The sequence below is a fragment of the Patagioenas fasciata genome, chromosome 5 (genome assembly GCF_037038585.1).
Source record: "Patagioenas fasciata isolate bPatFas1 chromosome 5, bPatFas1.hap1, whole genome shotgun sequence".
Taxonomy (NCBI): Eukaryota; Metazoa; Chordata; class Aves; order Columbiformes; family Columbidae; genus Patagioenas; species Patagioenas fasciata.
This window is the reverse complement of record NC_092524.1, coordinates 8160132-8178229: the sequence shown is the minus strand read 5'-3', so window position 1 is coordinate 8178229 and position 18098 is coordinate 8160132. Positions and strand designations below refer to the sequence as shown.

Sequence of the window (18098 nt, the reverse complement as noted above, 5' to 3'; positions counted from 1 at the left end):
AATATTGTTACTTTTTATAGCGACTTGTTTGGCTGATGTTTTGATACAATTACCAGGATATTCCAGGGAATGAGACAGTTTTAACTGCTTATTTTGCAGTGTCATTTTTTTTTAAGCAACAAATGGAACTTAGAAAAATAGGGAGCTGAATATGTAACTTGAAGGATCTAACCACTTGCCTTCCAGTTTGAGAGTTGTTGCTTTCATCTTTATTGATTCTAGAACCACAATATGATGAATGGGCTCTGAAGGTTATGTATTATTCTTATGCTCTGTCCTAAATCCCTGTCGAATTTGTGGGCCTTGCTCATCAAGAAAAAGAGTTTCTTCAGAATAACAGAAGAACGGAAGGAGTGATTGTACAGTCTCATGGAAATATTTTTATACTTATACTCACAAAAATTATGGCTTATTCTTGGGCTTGAGATGACAGTATACTTAAACATCTGAGGAAGATCATACTGTCATTTCTCATTCTGTCTATGCATATATAGTGTTAGGATACCAATGTCATTATGAGTTCAGAAAAGCAAGTTACAATTCTGTAACAGATGACAGAATACTTGAGAATGCAAGGAATGCAGGTATTCCCCTCTCTGTACAATTGGCTTCAACATATGATCAGTTCTATTCATCTGTTACTCCTGATACTTTGGCCTAAGATCTGTGGTGGTGTTGTCGTTACCACTTAAAAGAATGAATCCTGTGTGCAATTGCTAACCTAAAGATACGTAAATCCTTTCAGTTTTAGGTCAGTCCACTCATCAACAAAGGTAAGAATGACTTGCAAAGCACCTAATCAGAGAGACTGACTTAAATTCCATCTCAGAGGAGGTTGCATTTGAGACACAAGTGACATCCTTGGAGTTAGAGCAGGTTTATCAAAGACAGGAGATCTTGGACTTCTAGTTTATAGAACTGGATGAAAGGTGCTAAGCCAGTGTGATTGTTCAGATGATGTATTGTTGAATTGTCTCATCTTTTTAATTATAGAATCTGTCAGAGAAGATCTATTATATTCTTAGGCACAACTTTTTCCATTGGTAAAAAAAAATGCAAGGTAGTCTAAATTTTCCTAGTGTTAATACCTGTAAAATGTATTTGTATTAATAGTGTAGCTAATCTAACGTAGTCATTTCAAAATGCATGCTAAGTGAATCAAGAAGTAGACTCATTTTGAGTTAAAAAATTAAGTAAAAGGGAATTGCTTTGGCGTATTTCCTCCATAACTTAACATTTTTCAAGTGGACTTCCAAAGTAAGTCAGCAGAGTCATAAATATGTAGCTGGTGATATAGCTACATGTATTAAAGTCATGTTTACATTATCAAATATATTTGTGTCATCTACATAGTAGACAGTGGATGCAGTCAGTCTTTTATCTTCCATATTGTTATAAAAATGTGATAGGATAAAAATTCCAACAGTACCCAAGATGTGTATGAAGTTACTGTTCAAGTTAGACAAGATTGCTTTAATTTAGCACAGTGAGGCTGAAAGAGTTAAGCCAAAAATGTTGCAAGTACAATTATGATAGTATAAAACTTAATATTACTGTTATGTTAATGCAGTCCTATTCCACTGATCTAATAAAAATAAATTAAAGGATAATCAGACATATACTTCATGTTCCAGTAGATATGTTTTAGAATTTAAAGTTTATACAGTTTATAAGATGGGTTAATAAACAATTGAGGACAGAAAAACCGATCAGAAAAATAAAAATCTTTTATTTGAGTACACAATAGTTTTTTCTTTAAGTACAATGGGTCTAGATTGTGCTACAATTCATATTTCTCATCTCTGGACTTTATATTACTTTTTCAGCACATTAAAACTTATGCAGTGAAACTGAATAATGGCAAGTGTTTTTATACCCTTTTATAGCCATTTCTTTTTTCATAACCTCCCCCTGTTTCCTGTTAGCTAAACTATAAGCACCTTTCTGTTAATTTATGAAAATTATTGTTGAGATAGCACATTATCACTGATCTGTATGGCACTTCCAGCATGTTAGAAGCAAAGGTCCAAGCAACATAAAACACATCAAAATTCATTAATGTGGTATTGATTATTTTTTGGATAATTAATTTTATTGCAGACCCTTGAAAGAGATAATGAGCTGCAAAGGGAGAAGGCAAAGGAAAATGAAGAAAAGTTCCTTAATCTTCAGAATGAGCATGAGAAAGCACTAAGAACTTGGAAAAAAGATGTAGGTTTATTAAATTAAATACTAGAGTATTAAAAGGTTTTTGAAATAGTCATCAAACATTCCAGGTAATTCCTAAAAGCCGAGAAAATATTGCAGAAATATTACAATAAAAACAAGCCATTTCTTTTCAAGTAATGCAGACTCTTTTAGAAATGAATATTTTGAAAAGGTAAATTTAAGAGAAATGTTGACTTCTGTGCTCTAAAAGGTCAGCGCACTTCCTGCAGTTGTATAAAGCAAGAGCCAGAGTATCAGGTGTTACCTTGAATTTAGCACTTAAAAATATTCTGGAATTACACACGTGCCATCACCTACACATGGAAGCTGATACACTTTCTAATTTACATTGAATTTTATGTATGTTTCAGAAAATTTACAGGTTTTTACCTAACTTATTCAGAGAATACCAGCATTTCTAGGCTGCGCTGTTGTACCCTGAGAAAACTATCACTGAACTGTATATAGTAAAAAATACATGTAAACCCACATAGACTGAAGTGACATAGACTAAAGATACGTCTGAAGGGCCATATGCCCAGGAAACAAAACAACGAAAAAACAACCTCAAACTGAATCAGGTAGAGATACCGGATACAGGAGAGGTCCTGATGCATCAGGAATTGTTCTGTGTGGACTCTGGGGTAAAAGAGGTTAAGAAAAGGTAAAAACCTGTATGTCTCCTCAGTGAGTTCACCTCTGTGTACACCTAAACAATAATCCGCCTTCAGTATTTACTGCTCTTTCCACTAATGCATTACTTTTAAAGAATACTTCAGTAATTATTTAATCCAAAATAATTAGAAAAATATTGTAGCTGTAAAAAGTGTCTGTAGTAAGTATAGAAAGATCAATACTTCTTGAATAAGACAAGATATTTTGGTGTGTGGAAACCAGACTCTAAGCACCATTTGTTTAATATTCTTGTATTTTCTACTTCTACATAATTGGTACCGACTGCCAGAAAAGTTTTTGGATTTGGTAGATAGATTCTCAGGGAGGCTGTGGGGAAATAATGCAAAGTTGTCTGTGTAGTCCTGTTGTCTAAGGCCAACTCCTCTGAGTGCAGCCACTGTGGAGATGACAGCAACATGAGACTCCAACAGAGCTGAACTGCTTTGTCGCTCACTGCCCTGAGGAGGTTTGATCTCCCTGATTCCTGAGAGAGTCTTACACCATAGTTTCCTTTGCAGAATTTGCCCTGCTTATTTCTCAGGAATGTTTGCGACCATTCTTTAGAAGATTCTTCCCCCCTCCCCCCAATATTTCTGCTATGGCTAACTAGAAAGTTGGTATCTTAATTTCTTGAAGTATAGCGCTATCGTTAATAATGTTAACGTTATACACTGCTCTGGAAATACTTGTAAGTTAAGTGAAGGTATTTCTGTAAAACTGCCCGTCTGTTCTTTTACTACTTGTATGTTTGACCCACTTTTTTGTTCTAAATACTAAATTTCAGTCATTACATAGCCACTGAAGAAGCGTTGAATGTTTGAGGTTATTTACAGAAGTACCAAGCAAGTTATTTGCTGTAGGTTCTTGACAATGTAGGTCAGGCATGTCAAGCTTATTTTCATCGGGGGCCACATCAGCGTCGCAGTTGCCTTCAAAGGGCCAGATGTAATTTTAGGACTGTATAAATGTAACTACTCCTACATTACATCTGACCCTTTGAAGGCAACCACGAGGCTGATGTGGCCCCTGGTGAAAATGAGCTTGACACCCCCTGATGGGGGTAGAGTTTGAATGGTCACTAGCATGTTTCTTTGAGCCAGAAAAGGAAGAAAGCTACAAAAACAAATCTCACAAACCCCCAACTAATAAAAGGTAACTTCTCTAATGGAAATGTGATTAAATTTTTTGTTTTGAATGAAAGAGCTCAGAATTATCTTATTTTGTACAAAGAAATTCCTTAGCATCTATACTTCCTTTTAAGGATTTACTTTAATTTGCTAAGCTGTCGATACCCCTGTAAAATGCTGTTCTACATATTTAAACATGCAGTAAAGATTTGTGTGTGCTCTGTGTACCCTCCATTATTACAGGAGGAAAACATGAGAAGAGAAATAGACACTATTAAAAATGAGCTGAATTCTCTTAAAGGAGTTCATAGACATCTTGAAGATTATCATCCTCCTCAGGGAAACCAGCATTCTGAGCAAGTGGAAAGTCTGCAGGTAAGTGTCTCTAATAGCTGTGGTACTTTTCATTTCTTGTAAAAAATATTACAGAATGAGAGACAACAGTTTCTGTATCTGGCTGTCATGTCTACTGATCTTCCTATGACATTTTTAAACCTAAAATTTATCTGATGTAGTCAGTGACCCAAGATGCCATTAAAACTTACTGTACCCAGAGAATGTTCCCCTTTCACCCAGAAGGGTGCTTATATCATAGAAACTTGATGATACCTCATTAATGAATATATACACAATAGATAGCAGTTATCTTAAATAATCTATCTTCACTAAATCCTATTTCACAACCATATTTTGTGTGGCTGTTTCTCAAATGCTGTGGCAGCCCCATTGACCTCATATGTATATAAGTTCCCTGGAAGTGTGCCAGTAAGTTCACTTCTACTCAGAGAAACTAATTTCAACCTCTGTAATACGGGACAGATCACAAGATTCATTCTGTCAATATATAGGTTATCTAAGTTCTTCAGTTTCAGCTTAAAAAAACCCCAACCTTTATTTCACTTAAATCACCAAAGGCACAGCAAGCTCAGCAAGTAAAGAATGCGGGAGGTAAAAACTGTTTTATGCAGAGCAGGTTGATCTAGAATTGAGCTTGCTTGGCTGGATGAACCAAATCCTCGTTCAGCTCTTCATTCAGAGCACATACAAGAAGTCAACAAGTGGTGAAGCACATGAAGATGGTCTTTTGGAGCAAAAGGAAGAGCATGGAGCTCTGCAGCTTTGTGTTATCCCTTACTGAAACTGGACTAGAAATTTGTATTCTGGTCTTTTGTAAGACTGAAACAGCGGGGAGAGTCATAAGCCATAAGAAAAACCTGTTCAGCTAAGTATTAGTTATATCATCTTTTCCATTAGTTTTTACATTCAAGTAATGAATTATCCTTCAAAGAAGGGAAAACTCATTTTGTATGTATATGATTTTGCTTTCAGTATTAGGAAAATAGGAAGACACTGAGACTGTAAAGACAGATAACTTTTTTTAGAACTAGTTTATGCATTCGCAGTAAAATGGCAAACCATAATAATTTTTTAGAATTGGGAAGAACTTAAAGTCTCTTTATTCACAATGCATGTATGTATGTTTATAGCTCACGTACACACATATATGAATATATACATGTACATATCTGCTTAATTATGCAATGGAAGTTAGACTTGAAATGAGTACTCATCGTGCCAAAGCTGTATGAATCCAACAAGGTATAATGCAGTGTGTATAACTTTTAAAAATCATTGTTTCTTTGAATGACAATGAAATACGAATTATGTTTAGGATGTGGAATCAATGCATACAGGCAGTCGTTCATGATAAATGGGACTTGTGCTTACTGAGTTGAATGTTGACAAGCTTAAAGCATATGATCATAAATGCAAAAAGCTCTGAGGTGTGGTCTATGAAATACATTTTACACTATCTCATGGTAAATTGCCACACCACTTTGTGTTGCATGATCATAAGATTTCCAAAGCTGGGCAGTTCAGCTGAGACAAATCTCCAGTGGAACACTGCCAAGAAATTACAGAAGCTGCAGCAGATCATATTGATTATTCTACTTTGTGGAATTTCACCTTGCATCAGTAATGAGTCAGTGTCTGGGAAAACATAATAGGTCAAGGTGTAGGCTGTGATTTAGACCTTGACTATGGCTTCAGGTGTTGCAAGGAAATATGCATATATTTAATTTTACACCTACTGCAATCTGAAACCCCTGTCTGTGATTATTTGTGAGGCATGAAATCTAGAGTGTGTATAAACTTCTTCATACTGATCACCTGCGGAATAGTAATTAAATAAAAGGCCTTTTTTAAAAGAAATGTACGATGTCAGACCTCATTACAGACTCAAATTGCAATTTAGTTTAGCTTTACCAGGCTTCACATTTAGTTTAATATAATTTTTAATACAGCTGTGTACCATGGGAGAATAAGGCTACACCCAGCAATGGGTTGTAATTCTTTTGTGTGTGTGTGTGCAGGGGGTCTGGTTTTGAGAAGGTTTTGAATTTCAAAGTATGAACTATTCTGTTGAAGGAAGGGTCATCTTAGCTCTATGTATGTTACATAGTTAATTTTTTGCTGTGATTTAGTAAAATCTAAAATCCAGGTTCAATAGTTTTACAGGTGTAGGCATTTTAGTTTATGCATCTTGAAGGGCTGAACAGCCATATGAAGTTAATGGAAACATGTTTTATTCAACCCATCTGAATCATGTAACCTTTATCTGAGACCACTTTATTGTGTTTGTTTCAGATGGATTCAGCAGTTCAGCCCGTACCAACAGATGTGGTAAGTTCCAGTGCCGTAGCTGGTTTACACCTGTACCAAAGAGTATCAGGCACAATTATATTGTGGTGTTTGGTGTTTCTGTCTAAACAAACAGTTCCTACAATCAAGAGAGTATAAAAGAATTACACCTTTCATGAAAGAAAAAGGAAATTTCTAGTATTTGTATTTAAAAGGAAAATTTTGAAAATGTGATGCCAAGGCTGTATACAGCCAAGAGGCAAAATTAACTAATTAAAAACTTAGAAAACAAAAAAGATGTAATATTTATGTCTTCCAAGTCAGAATGACAGGAAAGATGATAATAAAACATGAGGTAAAGAAAAAGACACTTCAGTTGGAACTTCTAGTTGGAGGTGGTGGATTTGGCAGAGGAAAAGTATTTTTAGAACCATCCTCCATTCCGTTCAGCAGGACTCCTTCCTCCCCAAATCCAGCAAAGCTGGGAGCATCAGGATGTTTCTGTGACCTGCAGAAAAACTATTTCCTCCGGATTTGTATTCTACATCAGCTACTGTGCCACCATAGCAATAATGCCATTTTTTACCGCATTTTGCAATATCCTCTGTCCTCCCCACGCATCTGATGCCCAAGCACAGTGCTTGTAACTCCCTCCCAAGCCCCAGTTTTCCTTTTGCAACACCTCCAGTCACCCAAGTGCCTTCTGCTTTCTCTCACATCTTTTATGGACTGAGCGATACCCCTGCTCCCTTCCACGGCCACCGACCTTCATACCCTGTCCTTAGGGCAAGAGGCAGCACGTGCTCCTGCTTTCAGCTGCCAAATAGTTGATGATGAGAAAGGATGCATCTTCTTTTTTTGGTTGGGGTTTTATTAGGGTGTTTCTTCACTATTCAGCTCCCCAGTTTTCACAGAACTTTATTGAATGCAATTTATTTGAATTTATTAAAAAAATCAAGACACATACGGCTGCAGTAGTAGACCAGTGTCTTTAAGTAGACACATCTTTCAGGCTTCTACCATTGTTGAATTTGACTCAAATTCAGGTTAAAATAGCCGTCTAGGAGGGAATGAGGAACTGACTGACAGGAATTGCAAATTCATAAGCCTTATTTGCATATGAAATGAACTTAAAAATCCTAGGTGGTTTGTTAGAAGGAAATAGTGTTAATATGTGTGTGTATGCACATGTGTTTGAATGTAAATAGCAATAATGCAGGTTTTTTCTGCATGTAATTACTGAGCAGGTCACTGAATTAGGCAGCAGACAGAGGGAGCAATCCAGTCAGCACATGTACAACATCTCCTCCTCCTCTGAGAAATTCTGCCAATCTGTATAACTTTGCTCTGTGGACTGTAATATAGCCGGATCTAATTTATCTCCTACCCTTCTAGGCTATTAGTCTGCTTTTAAAATCCATTTATGTTAACTTGGTATACTTCAGGTGAATGGCCTTTGTTTTCCATCAGAATTGTAAAAATAATTTTCAGTCTAAGTCTTGAACTTTAAATTTAATCAGTGACCGTAGTAAATTATTAAACCTTAAAATTTTTTGTTCCTTCTTATGCTAGAGTGGTCAAGAACACTCGAAAGACAGTGAAATACAGGCTATCCAGAAAGAAAATGAGTGTGTGCAATCTGTAATAAGAAAAGATGGTAATTCTGGGCATGAAGGAGAAACCAAAGTAAAAGCCACAATGGACTACTCTTTGAGCACTGAGGAATTACAGATAGAACAAAGTAAGAGCATTACATGGATAATAGACATAAGTAGTGTTGTTGAAGAAAGGATAGACGTTTACAGATACAGAGAATGCTTGAATTCTGAATTAAATGTTTTTGTACTAACGACAGTAAAATTCTCGGTGTCAGTGGTGCTAATCTATGATAAAGCCACAAAGCTCTGAATGACAGCACCATATTTCCAGGGGCTGCCCTGGGACATTAAATAAGATCCATGTGCTGTCACCTCTCAGGCTGTCGCAGTGCTCTTCCTGCATGCCAGTTCATGAAGTGAATAGGGTTAGGAAGAACTATAATGTGTATAGAAGTGTTTGAAAGCAAAACCAAGGACTTTTTCCTTCCCATCAAATAATGAAAGCCACAGAAAGTGATTGCGCTGCACAGGACAATGGAAGTCCATTCATGTGGATAATCATAATACTTTTCTATACAAAGCACTTTGTAACTCCAGTAAGTAATTTTTTGAAGCCACCAAAAGGAAACATACTTAATCTCTAATGCTCGGTCTCTAAAATGTAGCAAAGATGAGTGGAAATTTAAAAGCTTTTGAACTGCAAAGTGGCTGCTTTCAAGGATCAATGCTCACAGCCTTCAAATGCATCTTGCAGAAAACACTTTTCTGATTTGAAATGCTTGTTATTCCTCACTGGCCAACTACCATCCAGTCAGAGCATATTCCCTTTGGTATGAACAGAGTCTCTTAAACAGTTTTGTTTGTTTTGTTTTCTGTTTAGCTAAAAATACCATGTTCAAAAACAAAGACAAATACAGTTGTAGTAGTAACCAGTGGCTTAAACTTTATGTAGTCCACACAATGGTTAAGTATGTGCTATAATTTCATAATGAAAACTCCTTTCAATAATAAGGCTGACAAATATAAGTTGGGAAATATTTCAGCTATACGCCATATCTAAAATCTACAGAATGTTAACATACTTTCTGTTTGAACAATTTATAGATACTTTGCAAGTTACCATAATGCGGTACTTACTTTACTTTTTGATAAAGGTAAGATAAGAAAAATCAGTATCGATACTAATCTTGAGTCCATCTCTTTGGAAATTTTACACTGTAGAAATAAAGCATTACTTAACCTCTGCGTTATCTATCACTAACTAGAGAATACATTGCCTCTAACAGATTTACAAGTTCTTGAAAACAGCTTTAAGGATGAAATTAATGTTGCTAGCCCTTATGAAGAAAAGCAAAGGGAGGCTTCTCCCAGGAATACTGGTTTAATTACCCAAGAACAGACCTCAGAAGTCCATGTCACTGAGTGCAAAGAAACTGAAAATGTAGGAGCAGCATGTAGAATGTTACGAGATGAAAACAACACAAATTTAGAACAAAAGCTCCAGGACAGCACCGAGCCATCAGCAACATGCTACATACAAAGAAAGGTCTTTTTAGACAGTGCTGACACTGCACATGCAGAGAACAAGCGAAATGGAAATCAGGAGACCAACTCTAGCAAGCAAGAATTGTGCAATACTACAAGTGAATCAGTTTGTACTGAGGCAGATAAGAAGTTAAACACCGTGCAACACAACAAAAGTGTCCTCACACCTGAAGCACCCAAACCCGAGTCTGAGGTGGTTCTTTGCCCTGAGAAGAATGCTGTGAGTGAGAGAAGTATAGATAATCATCAAGCTAAGGAATTAAGTTTTGGCATACTCTCTTATATTAAAGAAAAGTCTCAAACTGAATATCAAAAATGTAGCTTGCTGGACAGTGACAATTTTGTAGGCAATGGATTACATAAAACAGAAAAAAACTTGTTAAATCTGAGTGGTTTGCATAAACTTCCTTTTAAACAGACACACGTAGATGCTGAAGCCAGAAATGACGATGGCAATGCCAGAAACACAAACAGAAATGGTGCTATGAGGAGTGCTGGTGTTCCAGCAACTGATGCTCAAAATGTGCCAACTGTTTATTGTGGTAACACAAGCGGTGATGATGCCGCAAAGGAACAAAGTGCTTGTAGGTCTCTCTTAGGTACTTTCAATTTATGCCCCCCCAAAATAGAGAGAAGAATAAATGTGGATGACATGCGCAGCAAGCAACCTGAACAAGACAGCAGTGAACAAACAGGGAATGCTACAAATACATGTACTTCGAACAGTGAAGCCGTATCTCCAGTAAAGGCTGATGGTCTTGAAATAATCACTCATAAAAAACCCCCGAAAGATAGAATTAGTCCAGATAAAGTAATTCCATGTAAAAAAGCTCATGATGATATTCAAATACACTCCATCAAAAGTGGACATTCCCTGGAGATTAATAATTCAACAAATAACACATTTTTAAAAGAGAAGAAAGACTCTCTCAGTAGTGCAGTTCCAGGAAGGAAGTTTGCTGAGGGTCACCTGAAAGAATCATGCTCTTTACCCATGAGAACATCTGGAAATTTAGTAAACATAAGTGGAAGGTCATCCTTTGATCTTTCAACCTCAGATAAAAAAGCTGAGAAAACTCCAGTATACTTAAATTTTTTAGACCTCAGTTCTTGTTCAAGAGTAAATCAAATGAGAGGTCAAGCTACATGGACTTCAGCTTCCAAGGAACCTTCCTCTTTGAAAGAGCAACTGCCACGCTCCGTGGAAAACACAAAGGTTATCACAAAAACCCAGTGTCAGAATCTCAGTGAAAATGTTGACAGAAGAGAAACAGGACTAGGTAAGAAAAATAAGCTTTTATGTTTTCAAGCATGTACTGAATATACGAAGAAAAATTATTAACATGAAATTTATGCATCTAAGTTTAATGTAGCATTACAAAAATATAAACCTTCTGATATTTTAGTTACGTGGGGGGAGAAAAGAACCAACCCAAACAACTTGAAAGATGAGTTTCTCCATTAACTTAGAAAATAAATGCAACTAAACAGTTTTGTTTACTCAATTATCTGATTAAATAAACTTTTTCTCATATTTCCCTTTATGAAAGGAAAGCAGTGTGATGGGAAACTGAATTTTTATAGGGATTTCTAGTCTTAATGTAGCGTGTACTTTATCAGGGCTCTGCATGTATCTGAAAAGCAGTAAGCAGCTTTTGGAAATTATTCAGTGTCCTTGTTTTGCATAAAAATTAGGGTAATTTTTGAACTAGTGGATGCTTCTTTAGATAGGGCTTAGAAAAAGCTTACTTTTCTATTTTATGGTATATCTTCGTTCAGATGGACTCTCAAAACCATCTGAATGTGTTGAAAATGTGAAGGCAGAAGTTACTATTCTTTGAAGCTCTGGAAAACAGACCTTGCTGTTAAATGTGCTCAAGCAGCTTTTCCATTCCCTACTGCTGCCATTTGGTGATTATTTGCTGAGCAAAAGTTTGCGTATGCAAAACAGTAATTACGAACTTTATTCCATGTGTTTCTAAATCATCACTGAAATGTGGAAAAACTGTTTTAGATTTGTTTTACAATAAGATCAGGTGCTAGATTACCTATTTTTTTACTGAAAATGCCATTTCTAAACCAATCTTTTACCCAGATAATAAAAGTATCATCTCTATTTCCACAGTGAAGTGACTCCAGTACATTTCTAGATGTTCCTCTACTTCAGTAACTGGGCAGAGTGGTGCCTTCCTTTCTCAAAATAAAGCTCACATGCACATTCTATTCTAAATGCATGTTGTTAAGCTTGAAAAAGCAGATGATCTCTGAGGCTTTAGAAGGAATCAAAGCCCCTGCTTTTGTAGAATAATGGAGCTTTGGGTGCTTAGATCTTTTTGAAAAGAGCTAGATCCACAATATCAGGGTGTTTGTGTCTATTTGATGTTTTGTTGATGTGGTGTTGTGAGCTTTGCCCCTTGGGCATCTAAAGAGCAGATACCTTGTCTCCCAGCCTGTAGTTTTGCAGCCAGTGGCAGTGAGACAGAAATCCAGCAGTCTGGTTTCTTTATGTTGTTCTGGTGTTACATCCTTAGGTTTATAGGTAATTTTGTTTCTGTACTTGGTCTCTTCCCTATGTATATTTGTATACAGATGCACAATTTTTCAAAGTTCAGTTTCAGAAAAGTCTTTGTCCCTACAACAATAAAGGAGGTACAAAGGTAGCAGAATCCTGATTTCAGACGGTATGTCATTTCTTAATTACTGTTTCAAGAAATGCAAAGTTATGTGATGTTCTGCGTGTGCCTTCTCTGTAAGGACAGCACTATCTGTAGTTCTTCCATGTGTTCCTCCTCAGAAACCTTTCTGTATGCAAAGCAATTCCAACAAGTGACTGAGAGGTTCATCCAAAGGAGGCGGTAGGGATTTTAACGTAAGTCTAGTTCCTCAAATGAGTTGCCTGGAGTCCCCAAACCTCTTGGATTCCAGCAAAACTTCACAGTGGGGATCTTGGTCAGGGTCCCAGATGTGCCTCCTTCTCATCACACTGCCTCATTGAGAAATGTCCCTTCTTCTCTGGATCCTGCACCTCTGGTGGGGACCAGAACACTTACCTGTCCTTGTGGTACTCAACACTGCAACTTCCAAGATTTATTACAGTCAGATTTTGTTTTATTTCCAGGGATTTTCCCAAATGGCAAACCTCGAGTGGAATATTTTTCTTTTTTATTTTCTTTCTTACTTAAGCACAAACAGTTAAACCATACGGAAGACCTAGAGGTGAAGAGCACTGGTGAAACAGTTTAGTAAGCTCACCTGAGGGAATTCCTTTCGCTGCCTAACCCCAGTGCAATTACTATTTATACAACTCCAATTCCCAGAGAGTGGCCACTCCACATCAGTAAATAGAGTGAACTTGGAATAGGCAGGATCTTCACGGCAAACTCTTAGAAAACAAACACAATCTCATAACCGTTTTCCTCTTCCAAGAGAAAAATGACAGAATTCTTTATTAATTGTTACATTACCATGAGGTACCATGTATTTTCGTAGCAAAACAAAGATTTTACTGTTGTAGCAGTGATCGACAGGCATCTGTATAGTGACAAAACAGCCACTGTTTGCATCATGAGTCGCTGTAAAAGTACACTTGGGTTTTGGTCTCACAGGGAACTTGGTATTGCTTTCAACAGTCTCCTACCAGTGCATAAAGCCCCTGCAGGATCGGAGCCTTTTACTCTGCTATGATTGATCTACTCATTCGCCCTTCCTACCTTTAGTAGATAACTATCGCCCGATTTCCTGAAATATTAGGTATAGCCATTTATAGAAAGGCTCCTTGTTTAATATGTTCTTTGTCTAAAAACCTTTGTATTCAGAATGGCTTTTTAATAACAAGTACTCTGGAGTATGATGTCAGGATGGCAGTAATTACCTATTTTATTACCATTATCAGAAGGTGAGTCTTAAAGTAATACTGTTTGAAAATACACTTCTTATAAATTGCAGTTTTCATCTGTCATTAATACGTGAAAATTATATTAATATTTTTAATCAGAGTAGAAACATTTTAGAGAAAAAAAACATAAATGCAGAAGTATGTGGAAAAAAAAGTGAAGAGGGAACAAGCTTACAACAGAGATTCAGTGATGTAAAACAAAAATATTTGACTTTTTAAGATCAGAGGTAAACCAGAAGTTTAGTTACTTTACAATTAGTGCCTAGAGACTAAATTGCAGTTGTTACCATTTCCTTTTCGTCAGTCAGGTTCTACCAGTTTTAACAGAGCTGCCGACACTTTGAATACCTCTAGTATCCACCGAGACCCCCAGGGAGACCCGACTGAAGAATGGAATGCTATAGCAAAGACTTTTTATGATTCTTCTTTTCCCACAGAACATGTAAGTCAATTAAAAATATTGCGGACCAGACCTCAGTGAGCTAATTCCACAGATATTTGTACAACTGTACGCATCTGGATACTTTAAGACTGAGTCAATCTCCAAAATAATATCAAAAGGGCAACAAGGCACCATTTTTCACAATTAAGGTTGATAGAAAGCAGCAGGAAAAAGTCACAGCATATGAATCAAACAGATGCTAACCAGTCTGTTTAGGAGGGGAGGATGAGGGTAGTTCATTGTACACCCTAATAAAAATCATCACCTACAGTAGAACTAGGAGTTAGAAAAAAGTAGCATGTAAAAGTATAAAAAACATTGTTCCTGTCAAGTAATAAGGGAAACATGTTATTTAAAAGAATACATGAAAGACTCATAATTCAGCATATCTATGAATTAGTGTATCTGTTTAATCTATGCTGCAGTTACATTATGCCATTTTTAGAGTTAGCTTATTATTTAGTAGGATGACTTTACACCAATGTGTAAAAGCAGAGAATTAACCAGAAGCCCGTTGTTTCCCTTTAAGACAACTTAACTCAGGATGGCATTAGCAGTGGCTCATATGCATTTTTTAGATCTATGTTGCACTGTGGAGCTTGAACAGCTGTAACTGCTGCATTAGGAGTTGACCTAATGCTAAACATATTCAAAAGTCATACAATAATTTACAACTGCAGCTGATCTTCCTTTTCAGAAGATTCTAGAGGTACTTTCAGGTAGTTATGGCTGTTCTTTCTGGGATGAGGGTTGAGGTCAGTGTTTTCAAGTGACAGATTTGGCTGATTTCAGTGCATTTACCAGCTCTCAATGCCACTAGGATTCACATTCTCTGAAATTCAGAAGACTGATATTTTAAATTACTCCGCTTTCTTGACGTGACTCTAATTGGGAATGACAGAGAGGCAGACTTTTCACCAAACACAGTAGTGGTATTTGCTGTGCCTCTCTTGCTTTTTCTCATTGAGGTGGAGCCAAGAATTAAGTGAACTAAAACACCTAATCTATTGCTAACAAAAAGCTGTATTTCATTACCTGATTGTGGTTGTATCTACTTTGTCACCTCCAAACTAAAGCTTCTTATGTGCCGGCTAAGTAAAAGCTGAGGTGGACACAAATAGGCTGCCTCGCTGCTTTGACCTTAGATTATTTTCCAAATACTTAATCTATGAAATCTCAGCCTGGGACACTGCAGAGCACTCCCTCCCTTCTGTTCTGGTGTCATTCTAATACCTTCTGTCCTCAAATTTGTCATTTTTATGACCGATATGGTAAAGCTGTTAGATTAAAAATAGGCTCAGCAGTCTTTTTTGCTGCTCAGTTTATTTGTTTTGACTAACATGTACAGTTATAGCTAGAGCAGGCTTATGCATTCTACACTTTGGGTAATCTCATTCAACCAAAGTACAGTACTCTAAAAAGTGATAAAAATTACAAAGAAATGCAACAGGTGCACTTAAAATTTTAGTAAAAATATTAAGAACTGTTTTAAACATTAGTCCGTACATGCTTGAGCACCAAGCTAAGGATGAATAAGCATCCTCAGTTTAAACCGAAGTCCCTAGCTATGCAGTCATACTATTCAGCAATGAATGGTTTTTACGCATGTGTCCCATAGGTTGCCATATTACTCAGTGCTGGCAGTAAGACGCGTATTTTACTTGTATTTTATGGTAAAGGTGCTGAGGTCTTTTAGTTTGACAGCTGGGATTTTTTTAAGCTTTATTCTAAACCCACTGTCACAGAACTGTATTAAAAAGCTATCTGTATTACCTAACTGCAATTACTTCTCCGAAGAGCGCTCAATGTTTGTTGTCTTCAGTAAAATCCAAGTAACATGGCATGGCTTGATTTCACTGGAAAATTCTACTTCCACATGTGGAAGATCTAACTGGAAGTTTTCTTCTTGGACTATGAGTTCAGGACAGGCACAGCCCCATGTGCTGTTCCACAGAGATTTTGACCAGCAGCTTGCAATGAAGGAAAATCTGAGGCCTTTGGGAAGAGCATGGAAGAGTGTATGTGCAAGTCCCTAGAATTACCAGGTTGAAAATTTTATTGTTCAAATGAAGAAGCTGCTTCATCATTGCAATGGAGATGACAGTTACTATTGACCTGAAGTAGCAGTAACTTCAGGAGCATGGTAGTCACGTTTGCTACTGATGCAATAAGCTAAGTGAACAATGTGCATGAAGTTTATTGTTCTGATTTCAAATTTCAGTAAATGCTTGTGCACTGTGGAAGGAAAGTTTTAGCACAAAATTCACCTGCTAAAATAAAGGCAGGCGTACAGTTGGTTGGGGCACAGTTGCCTAAATATTAAAAAGCAACTGAGCAGAGGTAGAAGGCCTCATCTTAGGATACTATAATGTGCAACCAGAGTGTTAAGATATCACATTACAAATCCCCGAGAACCACCACAACACGGGCTCTGTGTCACCTGAGCAACACAACGTTGGGCTACAAGCGGAGAACTCATCATTCAAGCAAAGAACTGTTTCCCCACTGTGTTGCCATATGTGCTTGATTTGGATAGATATCAAGTATCTATCAAATAGTAATTAAAACTATTCAAAGAACAAAAAGATCTTTAACATAAAAACCCAGCCTGTTACAGACCTAGTTACTGATGTTTGCTTTCTGATCTATACAGCCAAGCGGAGAGGGAGTTAACACTATAAACCTCGTGCTTTTGGGTTTTGTTAATCAAATGCTTGCATAGCAGTAGAACTGTCAATTGCAACATTAAACTCTTTAATTAAACTATTTATTTTGCTATTCTGCATTCTAATACAAGGTTGTGGGTTGTTTTAATCATACTCTTCTGTACTAGTCTTATGTTAAGGTTTGGTTTATAAAAGTATGTTTGTCATTATCAGGTTTTCCAAATTAAAGTCAAAGCAAGCATTTCAGATTAAACATGTTTTCCAATTCACTTACCTTTCTGTTCACATTTCCTTGCAAAATCTAACAATTTGAACCTTTGCACCTGAACTTCACTAGATTAACTGCTAAATTTGTATTGTGTCAGGTGAAAGAAGGATTTGTTGCTTTACAACACGAGCAGAAGTCTCCTCATGTGACTGTCACTCCAGCAAGAAGCGACCGTGTGCTCAGAGATGAGGACAGCAGTTCTGTTCGTAGCACTGTCACACAAAACCACGGGGAAGAAATCGAGAAATTCCTGACTTTGGAGAGACTTCATTCAGCAAGAAAAAGGAAATATGAAGAAAAGCAGTGAAGATCAGTGGCAGGAGATAAAGCATGTCTTTTACGCACAGATTAATAACTTACGTAAATCGGATCTGTAAATGTGTTCCTATAGAATATAGTATATAAATACTGTGCTTTCATGTTTAATGCAGCATATAGACCAGTTGTGAGGTTAAAAATTTCATACAATCCCTACTAATAACATTAAATCTCAATCAAAATCCAAGTTGTTATGAGCTTTGCCCAGAGCTATAAAGTTCACAAGTTGATGTTTTCATATCCATTAAGTAAAATTAAACGGTTACTTAACTTGTGAGGAGCAGAAGGGAACTCTTTTGACTGAAATACTTCAATTTGGTTTCTCTGTCAGATTGCTCACTCAGTTTTCAAGCAAAATCAGTTCCAACTGTTTCAAAATACAATGGTTTCTCCAAGCATTTACAAGGACTTACAGCAGTTCTAAGTGGCAGAACAACAGGAAAGTTTTCTGCTTACCTTTACTGCCAAATTTTTAAATACATCTTTTATATAACAGTTGATTTTGCATCAGTAGGATCTCTTTCAACACTAAAGCATCAGGTCTGATTTACAGAGATAAGGCAGCAGATTTTGCTTTATACAGTTTCACTTCTAACAGGTTCACATTTTTCCTCCCTTATGGCATAAGGGATATTTTTTCTCTCTTACAATTACTTGCACTATCATTTCTCTGATCTCCCTCCTTTTATCCCTCTTGCCGAGAAAGATCCTCA

General features: G+C 36.8%; 1 protein-coding gene across 8 annotated transcripts in view; it reads left to right on the top strand.

The window, feature by feature from the left end:
* Nucleotides 1–18055, top strand: part of CCDC73 (coiled-coil domain containing 73) — a 78445-nt gene extending 60390 nt beyond the window's left edge. For 5 of the 8 annotated variants that reach the window (XM_071808846.1, XM_071808845.1, XM_065840234.2 and 2 more), the window contains 7 exons: nucleotides 2101–2211; nucleotides 4254–4385; nucleotides 6660–6695; nucleotides 8226–8394; nucleotides 9538–11076; nucleotides 14000–14133; nucleotides 17165–18055. In XM_071808846.1, the coding sequence (XP_071664947.1) occupies nucleotides 2101–2211; nucleotides 4254–4385; nucleotides 6660–6695; nucleotides 8226–8394; nucleotides 9538–11076; nucleotides 14000–14133; nucleotides 17165–17374 (2331 nt within the window). In that variant the 3' untranslated portion in view covers nucleotides 17375–18055. Of the gene's footprint in view, nucleotides 1–2100; nucleotides 2212–4253; nucleotides 4386–6659; nucleotides 6696–8225; nucleotides 8395–9537; nucleotides 11077–13995; nucleotides 14134–17164 lie in introns of those variants that run through there. The other 3 variants (XM_071808848.1, XM_071808847.1, XM_065840236.2) reach the window with 2 other exon arrangements.
* Nucleotides 18056–18098: the final 43 nt, after the last annotated feature.